Source organism: Stegodyphus dumicola, chromosome 1 (assembly GCF_044657685.1).
Source record: "Stegodyphus dumicola isolate Sdum_Otavi_A_Nest chromosome 1, ASM4465768v1".
Taxonomy (NCBI): domain Eukaryota; kingdom Metazoa; phylum Arthropoda; class Arachnida; order Araneae; family Eresidae; genus Stegodyphus; species Stegodyphus dumicola.
Genome location: NC_140768.1, coordinates 129,122,894 through 129,148,659, shown reverse-complemented (window position 1 = coordinate 129,148,659; position 25,766 = coordinate 129,122,894). Strand labels below are relative to the sequence as shown.

At 34.5% G+C, this 25,766-nt stretch overlaps 1 protein-coding gene across 2 annotated transcripts in view; it reads left to right on the top strand.

Moving 5' to 3' along the window:
• The window catches only part of LOC118204636 (fatty-acid amide hydrolase 2-like), a 34,084-nt gene extending 9,972 nt beyond the window's left edge, over positions 1-24,112 (top strand). For both annotated transcript variants that reach the window (XM_035376941.2, XM_035376940.2), the window contains exons 4-8: positions 297-506; positions 8,372-8,491; positions 11,360-11,511; positions 16,688-16,780; positions 23,237-24,112. In XM_035376941.2, the coding sequence (XP_035232832.1) occupies positions 297-506; positions 8,372-8,491; positions 11,360-11,511; positions 16,688-16,780; positions 23,237-23,821 (1,160 nt within the window). In that variant the 3' untranslated portion in view covers positions 23,822-24,112. The remainder of the gene's footprint in view (positions 1-296; positions 507-8,371; positions 8,492-11,359; positions 11,512-16,687; positions 16,781-23,236) is intronic.
• The last annotated feature ends 1,654 nt before the right edge of the window (positions 24,113-25,766 follow it).

The following is a 25,766-nucleotide window of genomic DNA, read 5'->3' as shown; positions in this document are numbered from 1 at the left end:
GCGTGGATACCAAACTGATATTCTATCTTTGTAACAATTAGTATTATTTTAAGGTGACACTTCGACATCTTTTACGCAAAGAAAGAATTAAATATTTTTCACGGACGTCCCACTGCTAATTCTGACACTCGCTACTTGCAACAGATTAAAGACAGGAGGTTACTTCCTGGCAATTCAAAATATTATTCGTTCTTTTGTATTGTTCTTGTGCAATATTCTCTCCTAATGTATGTAAATATTGCCTATGTAAGTGCATGATGAGACAAATGATAATTTAAACCCACCTTTATTCTTAGGTCTCATTCAGGCTTGCGGCCAAGTTCGGCATAAAGACAGGACAGCAGAAACAGACTCAGATACAGCCGCTTTGTATAAGAAAGCCGGAGCTATACCGGTCGTAGTGACAAATGTTCCGGAATTATGTATGTGGTGGGAGACTGCTAACCTAGCTTTTGGTCGAACTAAAAATCCTTACGACCTTAGAAGAACCGTCGGAGGCAGCTCAGGTAAGAATTTTCGTTTTGATGGTAACATATTGTAACATATTTTTCTTCTTCTTATGTACGTACGGGTTCGTGGATTTGGAGTGAATAACGACGACACTTGATGAAGTATCAAAACACTTTTTATTAGCCAGTATTAAAAGACAGATCCACAATCACGTTTACAGTCTTTGAAGAACTATTATAAACACGCTGAAACAATCAGCGACACAGCCTTCAGACTATCAGGCTATAAAGGTGAAGACAGCTTCACGATAAAGCACAAGAGTACACCTTCCGACTCTGCTCAGTCGTTCTCGGAACTCTACGTACTCTCGAGACTCTCCACGCTACAACTCGCGACGCACTCAACAATACATAAGAGTCTCGACTCGGTTCTAGGAGTCGGAGCTCTCGACTCGGTTCAGTTGTTCCCGGAGCTCAACCAACATCCCCTAGAACGTAACTCAAGGCCACAGCGCGCAGTTCGTGACGTCATTGCAGTAGGGATACTTTCGTCCTCTCTAAATTTAAGGATGCCTTCTTAAATATCCATTTGATAGGCTTATAAATAAACTGAACTTAAATTTTCATATTTAATTCTCATGGTTTATAAAATCTGGAAAATACCTTGTTTTTACTAGAATGTGAAGAACTGAGATTTTTATTTTTAGAATGTTTTCGATACAAATAACTAGAATTTTTAATGTCATTAAAAGTTATCATTACTGATTTTACCAAATTTAATCGCTGAGAAACTCTTGTTAACGAAAGAAACTTCACACTTAATGAATGGGAATTTTATTTGTACACAATAATAAAACAAAAAGAAGATTTAAGATATGAAAGTAGGATATGGATATAGATCCTAAAAAACTAAGATATATCCTAACTCATTTAAATTAGGAAGCTATTTTACATGGAATCATGTAGCAACATAAAATCATTAACTGAAGACAAATATAATTAATAAAAGATGTTTATTGGTCAAAGCTCGTTGTAATTATACTTACCACAATTTATGCCTTGACTAATAAACATCTTTGATAAGTGATATAGCTTATTTTTGACACATGTCGCCGAATAATACTCATATTTGAAAAAATAACACTAAGCTTGCAACGATTTAAATAAGTTTTCATAATTATGAGACATTACTTGCACAGAGAGAATTATATATTATTTTGCATTATAAATAGCAAAAATCAAACCTCTGATAGAGGTATGATATAGATCTAAATAGCAAACTTCTGATCTCTACAGGGAAATTTTATAACATGATTTAGCAGTATTATGTGGAATGTAAATGTAACAAATCCTAAACTGGGATATTGAACACAACAAATGAAAAAGACAATTATCATTGCATTATTACTGTCGAATAAAACTACTAAAATATTAAGCTGCACTAAATTATACATTACAATTCTAAACAATCAATACAGAAATTCTTTAGATAATATGAACATGCTTATTTTCAATTCAGTTAACTCAAAGAGGAAGGATTGTTCGAATAGAGGAAAATCATCCAAATTGTCTTTGCTATCAATTCAGATTTATTTAAAACTGTCTATAAACGGCGAACGATAAATATTACTTTTTTTTTTTTTTATCATATACTGCATTTCGTCAAATAAAAATGCATGGCATGATATTTCATAAAGGCTACAATTTAAATTCTTTCTAAAGACAGCACTGTACATTTACACATGACATTTAACTTACATATTGTATATACATATATATGTATATGCATGCGTCTATATGTATGACAATATATTCGATTTCTTTGCAAAAAACATTGCTTGATAAAAATCGCTTTCCTATACAAAATATAAAATTGAAAATATTAACATATATATATATATATATATATATATATATATATATATATGTAAAAATTAAAAAATTAACACATAATTAAAAAAATTCATGAACTTTAATGTATACACATATAAAAATTGCATTAATATAGCACTATACATGTAAGTGAAGGGGGAATACATAATGCCATGTAATGCAGTTTGAACGATTAGCATGATGATAAACAATACTATCTACTATAAATTAAATTAATAGTACGATTAAGTCCTCATATTCATATAATCACTACTATACTTGCAATAAGATTAAATACGCTTACTTTTTTATAAATGTATGTATTCGCTCTAGTTTATGATAATTATAATATATTTAACACAGAAGCACTTTTTTAAGCACAGATGAGTATAAACGCATTCATTTTAAGCAACTTACCTTCGAAAATTTTGTTGGCTTGAAATTCTTTCTATGAATCGCATTTATCCGTTTGTTTAACAATTGTTTCTCTTTCGGAAAAAAGGAAGCCTATACTTTTGAACCATTTGGATAGTTGCCTTTGCAGTTGCGTACACAGCAAGTGTAAACCATATAAAACATTTGAAGAACAAATAATATAAATATAATTTAAGTGGAATAGTCTTAAAATATCTACAAAATAAAAGAGAATGTCACCTGTTCTTATGAAAGCCTAGTGACCGAGTGACCGTCAAAACTTCGAAAATCCACCCACCACATACCTGAGTGGGGAGAGTTAAAGAAATGCAATCCCTGCTAACATTGACGTCACACCTCCTCCTGGGTAACGCGCCGTGGCCTTGTATTCAGGAGGTGCTGGCTCAACATACTCTAGGATAAAACTCGGCGAAGTATTTTTTCATAAATGTATGTATGCGATGCACTAAGAGACTTTCTCGATACACTCGACGACCAACTTGGCACTAGACTACGAGACACTAGCTCACTGACTAGACTAGGTATTCACTGACTGACTATCAGCTCGCTAGACGAGACACTAACTGACTCTCCGCATACCAGCAGGAGTTTTTGTCATTATATAGCTTTTGGCTCGTGTTCGAGAACATTCTGGGCTAAACCAGTAAGAATTCGTTCCTGGAGGCTCTCTATCCGTCTATGGCATATCGCCAATATTGTCGCCAAATATGCGATCTCTAGCCAAATATGGCAACCATGACTTCTCTTGCCATTTTCTGGCAACCCTAAACTTGCCTTGCGGTGAAGCTATCTTACCGCGGCTGGATATTTCGTAACAATATGTTGACACTTGCAGCTATGCCCGATATGTTCAACCGTAGTGGAAAGAAGTGTGTTTAAGCAGAAGATAATCTCAATTAGAAGATTTAAAAAATTGGAAGTTCAAAAATCTTCCTTGATCCACATAATAAAAACAGATTTTCTATTTGGTATTCGCAATTTTTCAAATCAACAATCAATAATTTACAGTAAGACGCTTTATTGAAATGTTCTACAAGAATAAAGTTCTAATAACAAATTCAAAAAAATGTTAAATAAAAATTCACAAGAACTCATGAATAAAAATTCTGACCTGTGTAATATTTCAAAACTGTAAATATCTTTAATCGCAAAAATGCATTTAGTCGTTTACATCTGTATTTTTTTGCATTCAAAACTTTATTTTTATAAACAAAAGATACTCGTAATTGCAAAGTTTTCTGCTAATGTGAAAAACTGTAATGTATATATAATATAATATTTCAGAAAAGAGAAAAATGAACGGCATTTTGTTCCAAATAGTAGTATCAAAAGTTAATTTAAGTTATTTTTTGACCTACAAGTTCTTGCTCTGAGTAACATAAAGATATATTTTCCTTCTTTAAAAATGAAAAATCGCAATATTAAAGTGCATATGCACCTGTATTTGTAAATATTGTAAGCACATTTGATATGCTTCTTTTGCAAATTTGTGATTCGACGCGATGTTTGTCCTGCGAAAATTAGTAATATCACGGCTTCCTAATTTTGCTTTAATTATCTCCATGTATTTATAACGTCTATTAAAAACAAATATTTTCTCTTTCCAAAAGCAGAGATAAATGCGTATGCAATTGCATCATGTTTTATTACGAATTTTATTTTTGCGGGCGGAAGATGGATACTTTGTGTCGAAGAATGTGCGTGCGTATGTATATATGAATGCATCTGTTTTTCTCTTTCTCTTTCATCTCCACACATTTTCATCTCCACGGGAGAACCTTACATTCAGGATTCTTCGCTTTCAGGCCCTACATGGGACTATATCAGGAACTGGCAACAGCAGAATATTGTTTTCTGCAGTGACCAGTATAACCACAAAGTTCCAAAGTTCTCTCTCTCTGTATATACACTCATTGCCATAAAAATTTGCGCACCAAGAAATAATTGTGGGATCGTAACGAAACTTGGCATGAAGATACATGTCGGGTAGATATGAAAATGATTATCAGAGCAGCGTGATTACGCATTGCGTAATGCCACTAGAGGGCGTTGAACTTCGTTCTTCTTGGAGCATAAAACTGGTAAGCAGAGCTTGTTTGAGTGTATTTAATCTTTTATAAGGAAACGCTGAGGTAGACATGCCATTACGCCGCCATCGAAACCAATAACAGCAGCTGTCAGAGTTCGAGAGGGAATGAATCATCGGCATGATGGAAGCTGGGTGGTCAGCTCGGCAAATAGCTCGTCAGGTAGACCGTTCTGATTTTACTGTGAGGAAATGTTGGAATGGACAAAAGAGACGTTTTTTACACGGAGACTAGTCTCAGGACGCCCTCGACAGACCAGTCGTCGAGAAGACCATCACATCATACGCCACGCACGCCCCTGTGTCTCTGTGTCTTCCCGAACCATCGCAAGCCGCCTGGTTTGATGGGCATCTTGTATCACGGCGCCCATTACGTGTGCTACCAATGACACCCACCCACCGACGCCTCCGTTTGGAGTGGTGTCGCGCACGACAGGATTGGACTTTAACGGAATGGAACCAGGTCGTCTTCTGCGGCGAATCTGGATTCAATTTGACCAGTGCTGACAATTGTGTTCGTGTGTGGAGGCCACGTGGGAAACGCCTCAATCTTGCCTTCGCTTTACAGCGACACACCGTTCCCACGGTTGGTATGATGGTATTAGTGCCATTGCTTATGATACCTCTAATATTGAGTGGTACAGTGGTGCGTCCATGCCATCCTTCAGCCACATGTGTTGCCATTCTTGGCAGAGCTTCCAGGAGCCTGTTTTCAACAAGACAATGCTCGGCCACACACAGCACGGATCTCACATGACTGCCTCCACCACATTAACACCCTTACCTAACCTGCTTGATGTCCAGATTTGTCATCAATCGAGCATATCTGGAATCATTTGGAACGGCAGGTTGGGCAGCCTACAAGATTGGCCGAACTAGAGGCACGTTTACAGGAATTGTGGAACGAGATGTCCTAGGACACCATACGGAACTTGTATGCCTCAATGCCCACTCGTATCGCATCTTGCATTCGCGCTAGAGATGATCCAACAAAGTACTAAAACTTCCGTTCATGTGTACTTTTTTCTGAAATAAATGATCCTTTTTTATTTGATTTTCTAATCACTTACTTATATCAAAGTAGTACTTACATATGTAAAATTTCGTTTCATTCTGACATTTTTTTCTTGGTGCGCAAATCTTTATGGCAATGAGTGTATATGCAGGGTGATTCAAAATATCTGATGAAAATGTAAAGGCAAATAGAGGGGACAGAAATGGGCAGATTTTAATATGGAATACGAGTTCGAAAATTGAGCATTGAAGTGGCGCAGGGTAAATACCTATTGCGGTTGAGAAATAGGTAAAACAGCTTTGCTTCTGTAAATCGTCATTTTTCTTACTGATTTCAAGTGGTATGCATCGCTACATGAGCTTGGGCTCGCTAAATGAACTTGCAAAAAATATGCTTTTCATCTGTAGGGCTGTGGACGGATATAAAGTAGCTGCTTAAACAAGGTACTCTTGAATAATAATTCTCTGTGACTTCTTTGAACAGTTGCTCTATTTTATTCAAGCCTTCTAGATAAAATGCATGTCAGTAAACTCTGCATTCGTGTAGCGATGCAAATCTCTCGAAATCTCTATAGAAATAACGATTTACGCCAGCAGGATTATTTACCAATCTCAACAGCGTCCTTTACTACCTCAAAGAGGCATTCCGTACACACACTACATAACGGAATCTGATTTTTTTGATTCCCTCTAATTACCTTACACTTTAGCCACATAATTTTTAATCATCTTGTGTATGTAAGGTAAAGCAGTGCTCCGCAACCTTTTCTCACCTGCGACGCACAAAAATCTTTCTGGAATTTCGTGGCACACCAAAGAGTTCCGAGTTATCAAGGAAGTGCCGAAAAAAATTCAAATGCTGACACACTTACAATCACACACACAACCACACAACAGTGAAATATATAAAAACATTTAAAATAGACATTATTAAGAAAAAAATGTCATTGTGTATTAAATACATGATAAAAAATTGCAAAATGTCCAATACATGTATTTGATTGCGGCACACCTATATCCTACTTATGGCACACCAGTGCGCCGCAGCACACCGGTTGCGGAGCACTGAGGTAAAGAATATGTAAAATAAAATTCTAACTTTAATTTGCAATATTTGCCATTTTTTAAATGCTTATTTCTCCTTTCTGTTCTAAAAACAATAACGCGCTTATAATAAATCGCTCAGAACAGTGTCCTTTCAAGATATGTCATATGAATTTTATACATGTGACAATGTCATATATCTTGAGCTTCTGCTCACCATTGCCAGACAAGTGAGATTGGTAACTACAACTTTTGCAAGCAAATTGCGTTTTTTTTTTTTTTTAACAAAGCAGTTTCGGAAAAAAACTAAGCTTGGGCGTAATCCCAAAGAACCCTTTCTGAATTTTTTCCTGTCTAAATCAAAACGAATGTTGCAAAGTGACCACCATGGTTAATCGACCACGGTAGCGATTGCATAGAAACTAAACTGATATTCCAGAAGCGAATATGTAACAGACTGCAATATGTTTTCTACTTTTCATCAAGCACAAGATGGACATAACCCGGACATAACCAAAGACCATATACTTGACTAATGGTACGAAATAGAAAAATTGTATTTATAATTCTTCGCAGAATAATTTTCATCATTTCACCAGAGTTGGATAATAGTTGCCAGAAAGACCGAATCCTCTATTTTGATGTGATAATGCATTTAGATGTTTAGGTAACATCTCTGAATAGTAACATTAGAATTTCCAACAAACAAAGGTTGCCAGTAGTCGTTGTTGATGCTGAAATGAAAAACAAACTCGAAATCAAAGGCTATCCAGATTGGTAGCATCGAATCGACTGAACAAAGCTATGGACACACTGAAATAAATTACCTGACATTTAATAGTAATGCTGAGTAATACACACATAATAATTACATTTAATAGTGTTACACACTAATAATAATTACATTTAATAGTAATACACACTGATTCTGTAAAGATTTGTACTGTGCTCATATCTTATATCTCTTACATGAGACAGATTCCAGCACGTCTTCGTAACGGTAGCACACTCGGCGCGTATTTGAAAGGTCTAGGTTCGTGTCCCTGCGAGGACATAGCACATTTTTCTCATCTCCTGCTTCAAAATAACCTAATGACTCTCTAAGCTCTACAGTCCTTTTCAAGAATTAAATGCCATCCTTGACAAATCAGCAGAATATCGATTTTCATTTAAGAAACCATGAGGATACTAAGAAATGGATTCCATATACTGTCAGCATGCAAGAAGCAATCAGTTTCTGTTGAGGTTCTTTTGACGGAACTCTGTAATTATAACCGAGACATCCCATTTAGTTCCACATGAAGCAGCTGATCTTATTAGACCCTGAAACACATTTTTAAATTGAAGTGTCTCGTTATTCCAGTTAACTGTTGGTAAACAGTAACTTCTGTCATTCCAGTAATAATGTGTCTGTTTTCGTAAATAAGATTTTCTGTTTTTATCAGCTTTATATTCTCTTGTTTCTTTTTAGGTGGTGAAGCGACCATCATTGCAGCAGCTGGAGGAGTTATTGGTATTGGGGACGACTTGGGAGGAAGCATTCGCATCCCATCTTCATTCTGTGGCATCTATGGACACAAACCTTCAAGAGGTGGGATATTAATAGAAGGGAGGAAGTTGTTGCTAGAGGTCCTTTGGTTGTTGTGGATCCCAAGAGACGTGTGTTAAGGGAGTATGCACTCGGTGGTCCTTTGCTTTTCCTGATACAGTTCCGCTGTTATCCTGATGCAACCCTGCCGTGTGGAAAGAGCCTGACAAATAAGCCATCGGTCACCTTTTCTTACTTCCTTGTACGAAGTAAAAAGGAAGTATAGTAATCGCGAAAAGATTCAGACAGCATATTTCAACGAAAATATTCATTTTGACCGCTATCCAATGCAATTTAACGATGTTTTTGTGTGACATCCGTACGTAAGGACAAAATAAAAGACTCGTTTCCTCCAAAAAAATTATAAAACTGCTTTAAAATGAATTCTGAGGAGAATTTTTCGTGGTGTCTGTATGTACGTACGTACGTATGTATCTCGCATAACTCAAGAAAGAGTAGCCTCAGAACGTTGAAACTTTGCATATAGGAATTCTATAACATGTAGATGTGTACCTCGTATTTTGGTTGCAATCGGCCGCACAAAACGGATATAAATATATTTATATATGTATCAACGCTATTACCCGGCTCAGTGATCTCAATTTCTTTACTCTTATATGTTTGTAAATTGTGCATTTTTTTGCTTTAAAAATTATTGAATTATGTTGTTCTTATCTTCTGGTTAAGGTTTTTATGTCTTTAGTAAATCTGTAGGCAATATGTTTAGAATTATCAACAATTTTAAAGTTGTTTAAGTGCCGCTAAGCCTTTTTTTTTATCGCGGCCATTGATTGTTTACATTTGAAACAGCAGAATAGTGGATTTGTTGCCAATCTAGAGAGACTAAGCTTTGCAACAACAAAGATAACGCCTTCATTTATTATTGTAAATGAAATCATGCTTAATCCTTTCTGGAATTTTTTCAAGGAAATACGTGTTTAAGATTTACTTCGTAATTTTTAATATAGATATTTTGAGTTTTTATGTATTTTTGACTTGTCGCGATGTGAGAACTGAATTAATTGAATCAGAAATACTGAATCGTCAGTGAAACACTTTCCTTTTTTGTTTTGTTTGCTTAATTTCTTCTATACATCGTTCTAGATTTATTACAGTATTTGAATAGAACATGTGCAACGATTAGATAATTCTTCAAGTGATATTAATTTTGTGCATTCTGAGTTATAATATGAACGAAATATAAGACTGTTAAGTGAATCTAGCGCCAGATAGTCGCTATGGTAAGCAAATATAGTGAATTTTAAAGAGTGCATGTGGTTTATCCGCTATCGGCGAAGTAGGTTTAATTCAATCCAATAAGTTTTAATGAAATGCAAGAAAAAATGCGTCTAATTTCATTTTCCGTACAGGGAAGTCATGTGGTGTACACATCAGATTTTTTTCATCTTCCATTCATTCTGGGGGTGGGGGGTTGGTTGGGAAAATACTATGCGACGAATCTATCTCGGGGTCACATTCCAGCCCACATTTCACCCCGACGAGAGTTTGCCGTTACACTGAAGAAGCATTTCGAGCGGAGGAGTCCTTCTCGGGGTAAACAGTGAAGTGGTTAAAGCTGACTATTAAATTAATGCTTAAACCAGCATTGATCAAACTGTTCAGCATTGAACTGAAGCATTTGATTTAAAATTATTATATAAATTTATATTCAACCATGTCTGTAATGATGAAATGGATATATAGACATACTGTTAAATAATAAAAATTACCTTATAGTTATAAATAGAAACGTGTATAGTCATTAGTACTTTATCGATGCGGGAAACAAGAAAATTTAGCGCTGTCCTGGCCTAGATTCGGGCTCCGTATCTTTCGATTCCTACCTGGACATGCTTCCAGTTACATATGAAAACACGAGGTAAGGTAGGAGAAAATTTCTCACAATCTCTCCCTCTTAAAGGTCAGTTAGGAGTCGCCAAATCTAGATGGTGAAGGATTATTGTCCACCACATTTTTTAGTTCGTGCGCCAGTTGCGGAGCCTTTCTGAAATTATTTGGAACCATAAAAGGTGAAAAATCAGCTTCGCTCTCGTCGGGATTCGAACTTTTCTATTTTTAGCCAGATGTGCTTCCAGTTACATCACGAAAACATTCGGTAAGAAAGGTAAAAATTTCTTGTAAATTGAACGGAAATAAAAATTAAAAAAATTACTAGAAAATGCACATTATGACAAATTTAAATGAAATTATAAATATTATATCAAATAGTGTAAAACACTCCTTTGGTTGGTATAGATTTTGTATAAAGCTCTATCAATTTCAAGGAAGATTGGCATAGATCCTTGTTCTTTAAAAAGCAAAAAACGTTTCGTCTTAAAGATGGAGCATAAAGCCAAATAAACAATAGACCTCAAATGAAAAGGCAGGGCCAAAGATGGAGTAGATGTGGTACCATTAATCGACATAATAAAAATTAGAACTAAGTGATTAGAATTTTGAAACTTGTGAAAACTTCGACTGAAACTGCGAATGTAGAAGGATTTAAAGGAATCTAAATCAACAACTGAATAAGTTTTCCTAAAAACTTTGGGCGGGGTAAAGTAAAAACCGCAGTTAAAAAGCAACTAAAATTATTTATTTATTTATTTAATAGAATTTAGCTTTCCATTTTCAAAAAGAAAATTTCAGGCTTACCTTTAAAAGAAGAAAATGATAGCAACATTTCCTTTGAACATCGTAAATCTCTCCAGTTAACCTCAGATAAAATTCAAATTTTAATAATTATATTTCGAATTGCCGAGCATCTGTTACATATGTTGGGATACTGTTATCTTCACTTGATATATGATAATTCAATAGACCTTTTCATTTTCTCATCAATGAATTTCCTACCTGTTTATCTTCTGTCAGGTGTGATTTCGAACAAGGGACACTGGCCTGAAGCTGGAGAACAATTCGAGGATTACGTCAGCACGGGTCCAATGTGCCGATACGTTAAAGATCTTTTGCCTCTAGTTAAAGTGCTGTCAGAGAATGATCGAAGACTTCGACTCGATGAAAAGGTAACTTTTAAATATTACAACCGTTCATGTAGTAGAATGATTCCATTTTATTTATGTCATTGTTCAAATTCTTAATAAATATTCATTTATTGTTCACAAATTAACTGACTGATTCACTCTTATAGTAATCATAAGTTAATTAACCTTTTCGCGAAGGCGCATCTTTAAGACGCTCGTGCGGGACAAAAGAGAATCGAAGGCAGTCATCGTACAGGACGGAGGTTTTGCATCGCTAAGCCTAATTTTATAACAAAAATCAGAAGAACAAAAGTTTCGCTTCTAGCATCGTAATTTTTGGTATCATTTTAGATTATTACTTGAGCTCTTATTATATATGTTAAAATTAGCCCTTAAAACATTTTTTTCTTTATTTTACATGAAAATATACTTAAAAAATTGCTGATCTTCTAAAATAATTTTCGGAAGCGCTATTCAAATTATTCCAAAGTTTCAATTGATAAAATCCATCAATAAAGTTTAAAATTAATAAAAAGAACACAATAAAGACTATTTACAGTAAGAAGTAACACAATTTAAAATGAAAACGAGTGTGGTAAATCTCGAAGCACAAAGAAGTATCACTTTTTAACTTTTAGAAACTTAGAAACTAACTTAGAAAATGAATCAGTACTCTCATTTGCGTTAGTAAATGGTTCACTAACCATACGAGGGTATTCTTCCTCTGACAAATAGCGTCTTCCCGCCATAATAGACTGGAGGTGAGGCTTTCCTAAATAAAAAAAGAAGGAACGGAAATATATCTGAAGGCAATGCAAAACGTAAAAAAACTCCGCACAGTAACCCTAAAAGACCGTACATAGCATAGGAAAAAAGAGAATAAAAAAAGGAATTGGATATAAATCAGATACGAGAATGTTTTCATTAGCACACAGCGATTTAAAGAGCCCACCTCTGTTTACGCTTTCCCTCCGCCCCCCTCTCCCCTCGAACAGCTGATGAGTAAAATAAGTCAAGCAGAATATATCAAACTCAAGGTCAGGAAACTAAAACTGTGTTCATTTCAAAAGTAATGAACACAAGATGCCATCTAGTGGCCTTCAGGAAAACGTTCCACCTTAAAATGAGTATACGCTTCACCCTTCCTCTGAATGCGATCTTTACTGATGCGTGTATGGGACGCCCGGTTGTAAGAGACGTTCTTAGGGAATGCGTATATGGGATGCCCGTCCTGAAAGAGTTTTTAACAATGTTAATCCTTAATAGTTGACAAAATCCTATATTTACTTCCTTCTAGGAAGTGAAGGAAATATTGTAATCTCGAAAAATTTCGGTTATCATATTTCAACGGGAATATGCGTTTTGACTGTTCCCGAATCCATTTGGAAGATTCTTTTGCGTGACATCTGGAAAGAACCATCTCTTCCAAAACGGATTGTAAAATGTATTTAAAATGAACTCAAAGAGGATTTTTTTTGTGACGTCTGTATGTTTGTCCGCATGTACGTACGTGCGTATGTACATATCTCGCTTGACTCAAAAATGAGCAATCGTAGAACATTAAAAGTTTTGTATATAGGACTACTATAATATCTAATTGCGCACTTCCTTTTTTATTGCCGTCTGCAATACCAAACATATGTATAGAAAAACATAACGGGCATTTATTGACAAATTAAATTAAATTTAACCAGCTGGCAATAGACATTTAAATTTCTTATTTTCAGTTAAAGCACAGCCCCCTTCAAGGCGCCTGCATCTTCTCTGCAGTAACTGTATTGCAGACGTTTGTCCAATAGCTGTCCAGAACTCAAATAAAGGAACCGAGATTATAAATTACTTCAGCTGCTTGATACGCTTTACGTTTTTGCTTGCTGCTGTCTGAATAAGCCACATCTCTCACTTGCCTGTATTTTTATACTATTTAAAATGCAAGCTGCTTATACAAAATTATGGAGCACATTTAGCCCCCTTAGTATTGTACCAATTAAGCAAAAATGTATTTCTGAAGAATTTTTGGTGTTTAAAATAAAAGTCACGTTTTAACCATCAAGTTAGTTGTGATTTTCCCCCAGCAGTTTACTGATCCCTCGAAGAAGAACTCGAAGGGGGCTTCTGTATATGCATACGTAGTACGTACATACAGACGTCACAAAAAATCCCTTTGGAATCCATTTTACAATTCGTTTGAAAAAAAGAGTCCTTTATTCTGTCCACACGAAAAATTCGTCACGCAGCAAAATCGTCCAAATGGATTCGGGAACTGTCAAAAGGAATATTTCCGTTGATTAAATATGTTACCAGAAATTTTTCGCAATTACAATACTTCTTTTATTCTGTAGACGGAAATAAAAACTTCTGAAAGAAATATCTAGAAAAGTAACTGGATTACAAACGACTACTCTAAAATGCACTGTCTCGGGTTGTCTTTCTTTATAGGACTGCTAAATATATTTACTTCAAATTATTTCCCTGATAGCTTTATTTAAAAAATTAAAATAGGCTTGAAGAAAAGGAGATCATTTGAATATCTGATACAATCGTTTACAAACTTTATTAATTTAGCTGAATTTCCTGAAGTTTTTAAAGCACGGTAGCACGGATCCTATATGATCAAATGCAAGGATATTGAAATTACGTCAGTAGAATTCTATAGGTTGTCTGCTAGTGTTATAATTCTGTACTTACAGGTACGCTCACCTAATCTATATTTCAAATGATGGCATGCTTTCGCCTTTGCCATCAAAACTTGACGAAATTATTGCTGTGAATACTGCACGAAGTGCATTCTATCCGATTTTATTTCTAGCTTACAAGGCGCAGCATTTTAAGAGATTTGGGTGAAGTATTTCTCTACGAAAGAGAAATCAGAGAATGGAATAGAGAGGGGGAAGCCCATTGGCTGAGGGTAGAGAGAAACTTGGTTTGATGATTCGTTTATTATTATAGTCACAATTTGTGCAAAAAGTATTACATATACAGTACTCGCCGCTTAAAGTTAGTTAATAACTAAACGCTTAAAGTTAGTTAAAGTTAGTTAATAAACGGTAATTAATAAACTCAGCCACTTCTTACGTTAAAATTTCCAGGAACCAAATCAAGGGCATATTATTCAATAGAAAAACCCCGTTTATTAAACTCAGATCAGCAAAAGACGGATTTTGTAGTACCAGAATATCCTACTTGTATATTTTCTTAGTTAATCTATTTAATGTATTGTGGACCGTGGCTTCATCATTCAGGTACACAGTGATTCAATAAAATGTGTTTGACCGAAAATTTCTTTCTCCCGGTCTCTGTATCATTAAGACACTGCTTTAAGAGTTCTTTGTTCACAATAGACTTCAGAAGGGTAGAACTTTCATATCTTACGGTTAACAAAAAGAGTCCTATCTAGACACTATAACCGAGTGATAAAAATGAAATGCTTCTGAGCATCACCATACATTAAGTAGATTCGAACAGAAACGAATTACTAACTGTGCACTGAAGGAAAAGGAAGGAAAGCATTGTTCATGTTTGTAATCACGAAGTGGCAGATCGACTAAACAGACAAATGACAATCTTTCTGCTGGTTAGAAACGTAAATATGAATCAATCAATAGAAGAAGCATTTTTTTTTTAATTTGCTATGAGCTTAACTTGTAATGTGTCGAAATGCCTCGCTAAAAGACTTAAAGCACAAATTCTAAAGTTCAGCCTTTAACTTTAGGGTGTTATAAAAGTTTTCAATTGTATCACAGAAAAGATGTTCAATAAATAATAAACATAATTGAATTTTGTGAAAATGCAAGCACTTCTGAGGAGATAAGTAAGTAGATATCTATGCTAGAAGCCATGCATTTTATAGTCAATGCAGGGATTAAAATCTTAAGATGAGTTAAAAACGTTTTTCAAAAATATGACTTTTCATGTAAGAGAAGCCTCAGAAGAATCCTAAACTATAGCTAATGTTTCAGATATTAAAGAGGGAAGTTATGAGGGTTTATGTTTAGAATATACGTCAGTTCAGAACAATATTGAGAGAACGTGCATAAAAACTGACTACGAAAAGGTTAAAAGAACTGTAGAAATTACCAGCAAAAGTGTTACAGAAAAAAGGGATAATATGCTATCGTTCATCGTATCTAGAAAAGCACTGAACGTTCTGAGAAAAATTTTTTGAACTAAAAGTTGCTGAACAACATGAAACAAACACAGATAGAACAGCTGTTTGTAAGAAATAAAATTTCATCAAAAATGTAAAAAGTAATTATAAAAATATTCTTCTAAAAAATTAAATGAATATAGAAATTATGTAAATAGTTAAATTTTAGAATTAATTTTTAATTATTATTTTAGGATTAGTTAATAAGTTAATTACTAGCGCTATTATTTTACTTGAAAAGTTTAAAACTGATATCACAGTTTGCAATACGTAAGTCGCCGTTTATTAAACTCAAATATGTTTGGAATTTCATTTGGACATAAAATTTTACATATTTTCGGAACTGTCGCAGTTGCAGCAATTTCTAACATTTTGATGATGTAGGGTAAGAAACTTGATACAATACCCTATAGAAGTCAAAGTGTGGATCTTTGGTCCTTGAGATCATTAATTAGGTGGTGAGCCAATAATAAAACGTTAAACAAAAGACAATATAAAAAGGCTGAAATGCGTAAATTCGCACAGTGATCTTTCAATACTCTGAGCTAAACTGAAAAATGATGTTATCTCCGATCTTGTATAGTTTTGCGCAGTCCTCCTAGAAATTTCCAGTACCTTTAATTTCTCGAAATTACTGCAAGGTATACACAGTTACAGTTACACAGGGCCGGATACAATTAATACATAGAGATCGGACCGGTTACAGTTACATAGGTATAGAACCAAAATATCGCTAAATGGTCGCCAAATTTGGTGACTTTTAAAGATTTCTCCCCACTTGTGGCAACAAAAATTAGTTGCTAAAACTATCGCGAGCTTGGCGCTAATTTACCTCAATGTTAAATAGACTTACCCTGTAAACCTTTTTTTCCGGCGATGCTTGATATTCCTGAGGCTTTTCATTGTAACATCATACAAGAGTTATTACAATTTACATGTATAGAAACTTCATAGCATTATGTTATTTATTTCCATTCTTGTTTCACATAATAAAGTATTTAAAAGTTACAAAGTAATTTCCAGAAGTAAGATTTGTTACTTTGATATTGATCATATTTATTTTTATTTTAGGTGAATTTCCGTAGTGTCAAAGTGTACTATATGGAAGAATTTCCAGGACTTCTGAATTCTGCTATTTCACCAATTAAAGCAGCAGTCAGAAAGGTATGTGTACACTTTTACCTAAGCGTAGCAAACAAAAATTTATTTCCTTGAAATTTTATCTCCTCTCTTTTTATTTATTTTTCTTTCACAAACTAATGTAAAAAAACCATGCATAAAAATCTTATTCATATCAGGAATTAAATTAATTTTTTAAAGAACATAGATTGCGCACTAAAAGTAATAAACAGCAAAATATTAAAGCTGATGATAAGTTAGAAACATACCCAGATGATAAAGCTAGAATTCTAGAATTCTGTTTTGTATCGAATAAAAAGTTTTAATGAAGAAAATCTAAGATAAATAAATTATAGACAGATTTTTCTCCCAGTAAAAATGCCCACTACCACTTCGTGTAAAATACCCACTACTACTTCGTGTAAATGCCCACTACCACTTCGTGTAAAAATGCCCACTAAACTTCGTAACACACACACACACAAAGAGTATTAATTTCCCATGGAATCAAATATTGTCCTAGAATAAAGAAATATTTTGTATAAATATTTATGCAGTTTTGCTTTTTACTCTTCTTTGTACGAAGTAAAGGAAATATTGTAATCATGCAAAATTTCGGATATCATATTTCAAAGGAAATATCCATTTTAACTGTTCTTGAATCTATTTGGACGAATTTGCGGGCAGAATAAAAGACTGTTTTTAAAAACGGACTGTAAAATTGATTTAAAGTCTGTTCAAAAGGGATTTTTTCTTAACTTCTGTACGTACGTACGTAATTCCGTATGAATGTGTCTCGCATAATTCAAAAACAATTAGCCGTAGAGCATTTAAATATTTTGTATGGGACTGCTGTAATATCTAGTTGTTCCTTTTTTTATTGCAATCGGCAGTACAAAAATATATAAATGCAAACTTTATGCAAATAAGATAAAACGGACCTACAGAGTGAAATCCTGAGCTATCGTTGCTAAGATTATAAATGTAAATTTAAATTATTAATATTAATTTTAATTACCTTTTAACAAACGAAGTGTAAATTCTAATCTAATATCTTACCAAATGCTTAAGAAGTGCTGTAAAAATCTGGAAAGCAAAATTTGGAAAATGTATTAAATTTAATTAATAAAACTCAACTAATAAAAATATAAGAAAAATTATTGATGATTCCATAGGACAATCTTCTTTTCAAGGGGAATTAGTCTCCTTCCATAAAATAACTAAATGGAACGTGATCGCGTTTTGTCTCTTTGGTAATTTTGAATAAAAAGGTATTGAAAAACTGAGTTTTATTAATTAAATTTAGTACATTCTCCACATTTTGCTTTCCAAAGTTTTATAGCAATTCTTAAGCATTCACTAAGATTTAAACTTTAAAAAAATTTCCAAAAGTCACGTCTCATCGCTAAACTTCTTCTGTTATCTAGAATGTAAACTGCATATATAGAAATTCTGGGGCGAATTTAGTACCCCTATTTCTGAAGGACTGTTTCTGTTTAAAATAAAAATGATGTTTTAACCATCAAACCAGTTCTTATTTTCCCTCCAGGTCTGATCTACGATGTAACTTTTCTTGGCTACGACTAAGATGTGAATTAGTTTCATTTTCCGCAAAAACTACATCATATATAAATAGGATCAGTACTTGAGTATGATATCTGTGAACCTACTTCCGAGGTGGCTGTCTAGGAACTAATAAACTAGTCCAATTTACAAATAACTTGAATATTTAATGGAAACATGAATAGCTGTTACAAACTACAAAATGATTAGGTACTACTTTGGTAGACGGTTGCACGGATTTTTGGCGATTTATATTGGCGCAATTGTTGGCGAGGTTTTTATAGTCGTCAGCCATCTTGAAAAATGCTGTTTTTACGTATTTTACGCATAGTAAAGTATTCGAAACTTTAAAAAAAATAAATATCGTTAAAAATAATGGATTAATTTTCTGTTGAAAACGTTGTTTTTAAGATGGCTGGCAAATGTAAATAAATACATTTACTAAAAGTATAAAATGCTAAAGTAAGGTTAAATTATTACTTTCATATAATAGAATAAAAACACCACTATAAAAACAACATTGCGCCAACATTTAATTGGATTAAAATAGTACTTAAATTGAATATCGAATTAAAAACATCATATTAACGTTTAAAAGGATTAAAATATTAGTTAAATTCAAATACTTTAAAATAAATTTTATAGGATATAATTATTTAACATTAAAACATATGTGGCAATAAATATCTCGGGAATTTTTGAAAGCAAAGTATTAATTTTTTAATAAAAATTGAAGTATACAATTATAAAGTAAAATAAAAATATGTACTTACATTTTTTTTAAAGTCGTATTTTGATAAGTACCACAAAAAAATCTTCATCTCACATCCACGTCTCTCGCACTTCATTGAAGAAGCAATTAGCAAGGTTTCCTCCAAAAATTTAAAATAAATTTCCTCTGATTCTTTGTTACAATTTATAAATAAATCTTTGATTAGGAAAGACAGGTTGGCCAAAATAAGATAGGTCTCAAAGAGCAATTTTTTTATTCCGATACCAATAATTCTTGGTAATTACCAATAACAACCTTAATCTTCGACACGGACATATCCATTCGCTTTGAAATCTGAGGAATTCGAAGAGATGAATAATAAAATTTTAAAATGGCGCGGTAATGCACAAATATTCAGTAACCAATCAGGAAGCTGATTACATCACGCATAGAATTAAAATTATTTAAATAATCATTCATAATAAATCATTTTTTAAAAAAATGCAAAATTAAATTGTATTGTAATATTTAACTGCCATAACTAATGTTTAAAACATTAGATTAAATTTATAGATATTAAAACTAATTACTTTTAAAATAAGGTGACGTCATTGATTACATCATCCACAAAATAAAATTTCATAAAATATCATAAACAATAAAATTTTTATTTCAAATAAAAATGTAAAATTAAATTGATTTTTAATATTTAGAAGCCATAAATAATATTTATAACACTGAATTTATGCATAATAAAACGCATTATTTTTTAGATAAAATGACAACAAAGTATCGGTTACCATAAATAACTTGTCCAGCAATGGGTTTACCATAAGTTGTATTACTCGCCAAAAGAAAAATCGCCAAAATCCGTGCAACCGTCTACCAAAGTAGCACCAATGATTACATGCGTAGAAGGAAAAAGATGAGATTATTTACAGATGAAGAGAAGTAACCGTCTTCCACATGCAAACATCTTTCAATCGCGTCATCGTCTGGTTACAGCCGAAAACATCGCGACAAAAACACCGCGGCCGAAAACGTCGCGGAGAAAACAACGCAAGGCGAAAACTTCGTGCTACAAAACACCGTGGGAGAAAACATCGCAAAGAGAAAACATCGCAGTTCTAAAACATCGTTGTGGAAAATATCGTGGTAAAAAATAAAGTATCTACAAATCATCGCGTGACGATAACACCGCAGACATGCTTTTTTGCAGGCTATAATAACTGTAAATAGATATTCCCATAATGATTTGTGAGCGTAAGATGTAAAAAAGGATAATTTTTACTTTCACATTTTTTTATTAATTAATAAATTTTTGCTGAAAATGTAAGAAGGAAACTTAAGAATAGAAAATTAAATGCAACTTATAGATTATACTTTTCATGAAAAATTACCAGTAAAAACTTTATAAAAATGATTTATTAATGGCATTTGTTAATTAAATATGTCAGTTTAAAATTCTATTAAGTGCTATAAGTTGCAATAATTTGCTATGCTTAAGTTTCCTTCTTATTTTCTCAGCAAAAATTTATTAGTTAATAAAAAAAATGTGAAAGTAAAAATTATCCTTCTTTCCATCTTGCTCTCACAAATCATTATGGGAATATCCATTTAAAGTTACTAAAGCCTGAAAAAAGTATGTCTGCGATGCTATCGTCATGCGATGATTTGTAGATACTTTATTTTTTATCACGACATTTTCGACGACGATGTTTTTAAATTGCGAAGTTTTTGAACCGCTTTATTTTCGACGACGATGTTTTGTACCACGATGTTTTAGAACTGCGATGTTTTCTCTTTGCGATGTTTTCTCCCACGATGTTTTGTAGCACGACGTTTTCGCCTTGCGTTGTTTTCTCCTCGAAGTTTTCGTCCGCGATGTTTTTGCCGCGATGTTATCGGCGGACACCCATCGTCTTAATCTGTAATCGTCTGTGTTCTCTCACCGGAAAGAAAAAAGATTTGTTTTCACAGCTTGCAGCGTCATCCGATTATTATCGATGATGCCATCTTACATATATATACACTGAAGTGACAAAAGTCAGGGGATAGCAATATGCAAATATACAGATGGCAGTAGTATCGCGTAGAAAATGTATAAATGCGAAGTGTAAAATGTGTAAATGCAGGGCTTTCATTTGTGTTCAAGTTATTCATGTGAAGAGGCTTTGACGTGATTATGGCCGCACGACGAGAATTAACAGACTTTGAACACGGAATGGTAGTTGGAGCTAGACGCATGGGTCATTCCATTTCGGATATCGTTAGGGAATTCAACATTCCGAGACCCACAGTGTCAAGAGTGTGCCGAGAGTATCTAATTTCAGGCATAATATCCCACCATGGACAGCGCAGTGGCCGACTACCTGCACTTAACGACCGAGACCAGCGACGTCTGCGTAGAGTTGTCAATGTTCACAGACAAGCAACACTGCGTCAAATAACCGCAGAAATCAATGTGGGACGTACGAGGGACGTGTCCGATAGGACAGTGCGGCGAAATTTGTCTTCCTTGGGCTATGCCAGCAGAAGACCGACTCGAGTGCCTTTACTGACAGCACGACATCGCCTGCAGCGACTCTCGTGGGCTCGTGAGCAAATCGGTTGGTCTCTAAACGAATGGAAAACCGTGGCTTGGTTAGATGAGTCACGATTTCAGTCGGGAAGAGCTGATGGTAGGGTTCGAGTGTGGCGCAGACTCCACTAAGCCATGGACCCAAGTTGTCAACAAGGCACTGTTCAAGCTAGTGGTGGTTCCATAATGGTCTGGGCTGTTTTTACATGGCATGGACTCGTCCTATGGTGCAACTGAACCGATCATTGATTGGAAATGGATACCTTCAGCTACTTGGAGATCACTTACAGCCATTCATGGACTTCACGTACTCAAACAATGATGGGATTTTTATGGATGACAATGCGCCATGTCACCGGGCCACAATTGTTCGCGATTGGTTAGATGAACATTATGGACAATTCCAGCGAATGATCTGGCCACCTAGATCGCCCGACATGAATCCCATCGAACATTTATGGGACATCATCGAGAGGTCAGTTCGTGCCCAAAAACCTGCGCCGTCAACACTTCCACAATTATGGACGTCTATAGAGGCAGCATGGCTCAATATTCCTGCAGGGGACTTCCAACGACTTGTTGAGTCCATGCCACGTCAAGTTGCTGCACTTCGCCGGGCAAAAGGAGGACCGACAAAATATTAGGAGGTATCCCATGACTTTTGTCACTTCAGTGTATAGTATATACGCCCAGTCTCTTATTCAGCGTTTATTTTCTCAATCGTTGGTCGTAGTCACTTACTTCTAATTACAAAAATGTTTTAAATGACGAAAATATTAATGTTTTGGCAATTTCAAATTTTAAAAAATTAATTTTCGACAAGTAACGAAATCTAACTTTTAACGCGGTCTCCAGGTTCCTGTGCTTGTATCTGGAAAAGTTTTATAGTCGTTATGAAAAAATAAAATTAAGAGAAGTGTGATTCTTGTACGATAAAAATTGGCCGAGGTATTTAATTATAAAATTTGCAGTTTTTAATGCGATTTTTAACTTTTCTCGAAAGATCGATTAATTAAGTTAGAAAGATTGGAGAAAATGAGTATAAATGAAGTATAGCAAAAGCTGTGTATAATTTAATAGTGAATAATTAGCGTAACTGTATATAATGTTTTTTATTAAAATAGTTTCTAAAGGACTAACGCTGCAAGAAATGCCAATTTTTTAGTTAAAATCTGACAGCACATTTTTCTTTCCTAAGTGTAAATTAGAAATTTTTTTTTCAATTGAAGATGGGGAAAATATTAACCACGTTAGCACCCGTAAGCAACCACTTGTTTTATCACTCCATGAATCAAGTTAAAAATTATAGATAACCAAATGTTTATATAGAGGCTGTTTCAAAATTTTTCCTTCTCTCTTTTCCAAAATAATAAGTTTTGAATCCAAAAAGAAAGTTAAAGGTTTAAAACAGCTTTTTGAAAGAGGTAATACCTGATCATGTTTTTATCGAAAACAGATGATGGTGGATGAACGTTGTAAAATGTTTCTTAAATTTCAACGACTTTTCACCTTTATCGAATATTTGAAATTACTCAAATGCATAACAATTCAACATTATATTAATACAGATATTGTTTCAGATTTTTAAACTCACCATGAAAATATTAATTTTTTTACTATTAAATTATTTACATTTCAATTTTAGGCTGCAAAGCATTTTGAAGAAGAATATGACATAACTGTTACAAAAGTGAACATTAAGGAACTAGAAGACAGTTTCAAGATTTGGGAAAACAAGTTACTGGAATGCGGAGGACTTTCGTTTAACAGTATGCTTGCTGGCGAAGATTCGAGCATTAACTTGTGCTGGGAGTTATTTAAAAGTCTTTTCCGTTGTTCAAACCATACATTGCCAGCCATTTTTTATGGAATGACTGGAATTCAGGAGAAGAATAAATGTTATTACAAGTGCCTGGAGAAATTTAATGACCTGAAAGCGAAATTTGAAGAACTGTTGCAAGGTGATGCAATCTTTTTGCTACCTACTCATCCAGAACTACCACCGCATTACCTTATGACTATTCCTAAATTCCAGAACATCGGATACACCAGTATCTTCAATATTTTAGGCTACCCAGCGACACAGATTCCAGCCGGATTGTATGATGGAGTACCTATTGGTATTCAAGCCATCAGCCTGCCATTACAAGATCGTTTGACCATTGCTACAGCTGTCGAACTGGATAAGGTGTTCAACGGTTGGATATGTCCATGTCCCATTAATATCTGATTGGTATCATAAAGTTTTAAAAAGGATAAAAATTGCCGAAATGATTTCTTTTTTCATGTGATTTATGTACAATTATAATTTTGTCCCTTTTTCAAAAAATCAGTCATTCAGCATTATGAGATAAAGCTGAAAATGCCACTTGATTTTAATGTGATAATAAATACCAGATAAAAATTTTAAATGTTTTTTAGTGTCTATGTGAGAGAGTTTTAGTATGTTGTTTAAGAAAGAAAAACATTTAACTTGCTTTTTTACTGTTTGTGTGAAAGATTAAAAGATTCTAACAAACTACATATTGTGTTAGTTGCATCATTTTATTTTACTTCAATGTACGAATTAAAGGAAGATTTTGGTTTCATATTTCAGTAGATCATATTATCATTTTCAAAGTTGCGAAAAAATTCCGATATGATATTTCAGAAATATCCGCTTTGACCGTTCCGGAATCAATTTGTACGAATTTTTGCGTGACTTCAGTACTGCGGACAGAATAAAAGACTATATTTTCCAAAACTGACTATAAAACGGATCCAAAAGGATTTTGTTTGTTACTTGTGTACGTACATACGTACGTGTATGTTTATATCTCACGTAACTCAAAAATGATTAGCCGTAGAACATCAGCTTGTTAGAAAAACAATTGTATCGCGTACTTATTAACTGCACTCATGTACAAAATTAAGAGAATTTCCAAATTATGCTGACTTTCTGAAAAGTTAGTGGACGGATTTTTAATGAAATTTGTTATGAATATGCATTTATAACACAGAAAGAGATTTGTACCATTCAAAAGTTATTTTATGTGTGCATGATTATCAGTAAAGCTCATAGTGAAGGGATGTCCAAAATCCGCGTTGTGATATAGAAATGAAAATGTGTCTAATATGAGGTATGGTTTCCTCTCATGGCAGGCAGGTCGAAGAGCATGACGACATAGTGGACGTGGCGAATATTCTTATATTCCAGATAATCGTAGATCAGCTGAGGCCTATGTGGACGAATGTTGTGGTCTGTTAACATGAACCCAGTACCAACTGCGTCCCTGAAAAGTCGAAAGTCATTAATACTAATGACGAAAATGATCCCTCTCTATAACTCATAGCAGTCAGGGATCCTTTATCAAAAATATGCAAAGGTGTGTGTCCGTCTAACGTGATGCCTGCCCAAGCGTTTACACCTCCAACACCGTAATTACCCTTTCCTCTGATAAAGAAAGGACGGTATCATGGCTGTCTCCAGATACATGTACGTGGAGAATCAATGCCTAGGCACAGTCTTGACACATCCGTAAAAAGAACGACGCTCCAAGCCGCATATTCTCTACACCAATCTAAACGCGTTGTTTTGTGTGCTGCAGTGAGCGGGACGCAAACAATGTGTTCTGACATACAGCTTATCTTATGAAGCCTTCGGGCAACTGTAGACAAACTCGGTTTCCTGTGGCAGCATACAGCTCACATGAGAGCTGTAAAGCCGTATCAGTCCTGAAAGCAGTCCATGCTGAAAAGTCTTGTGTCGGCATGCTGAAAGGGCATTCGTTGTTGTGGATCATGGTCGACCTCGTTCAGGTCTTCTCGATATGAATCCAGCGTCCTGAAACTGTCATACACAAATTGCAGACGACTCTGTGTGTTTCAATGAGCGCTCTGTGCTTGTGATTGGTCAGCCTCCAGTCTACCGACAATTTTCTATCTCATTCCGTCATCCATGTGTTCCTGGTTCATTTTACCTGATATGTTATCAAATTTACCGAACTCTTGCGAGAAATACTTAAGATATCGTGAAAGAGCACACAAAACGCCGAAAACAACTCGTGCATTTAGATTCCCTCCACAATCACAGCTCCACAGATACACATGTGTACGCTTAGATACTCGACTCTGAGTATTTGCATAATGCTTCGACGGCATTATTAGTATCTTTGGTTGAATACGTTTCGTAAAAA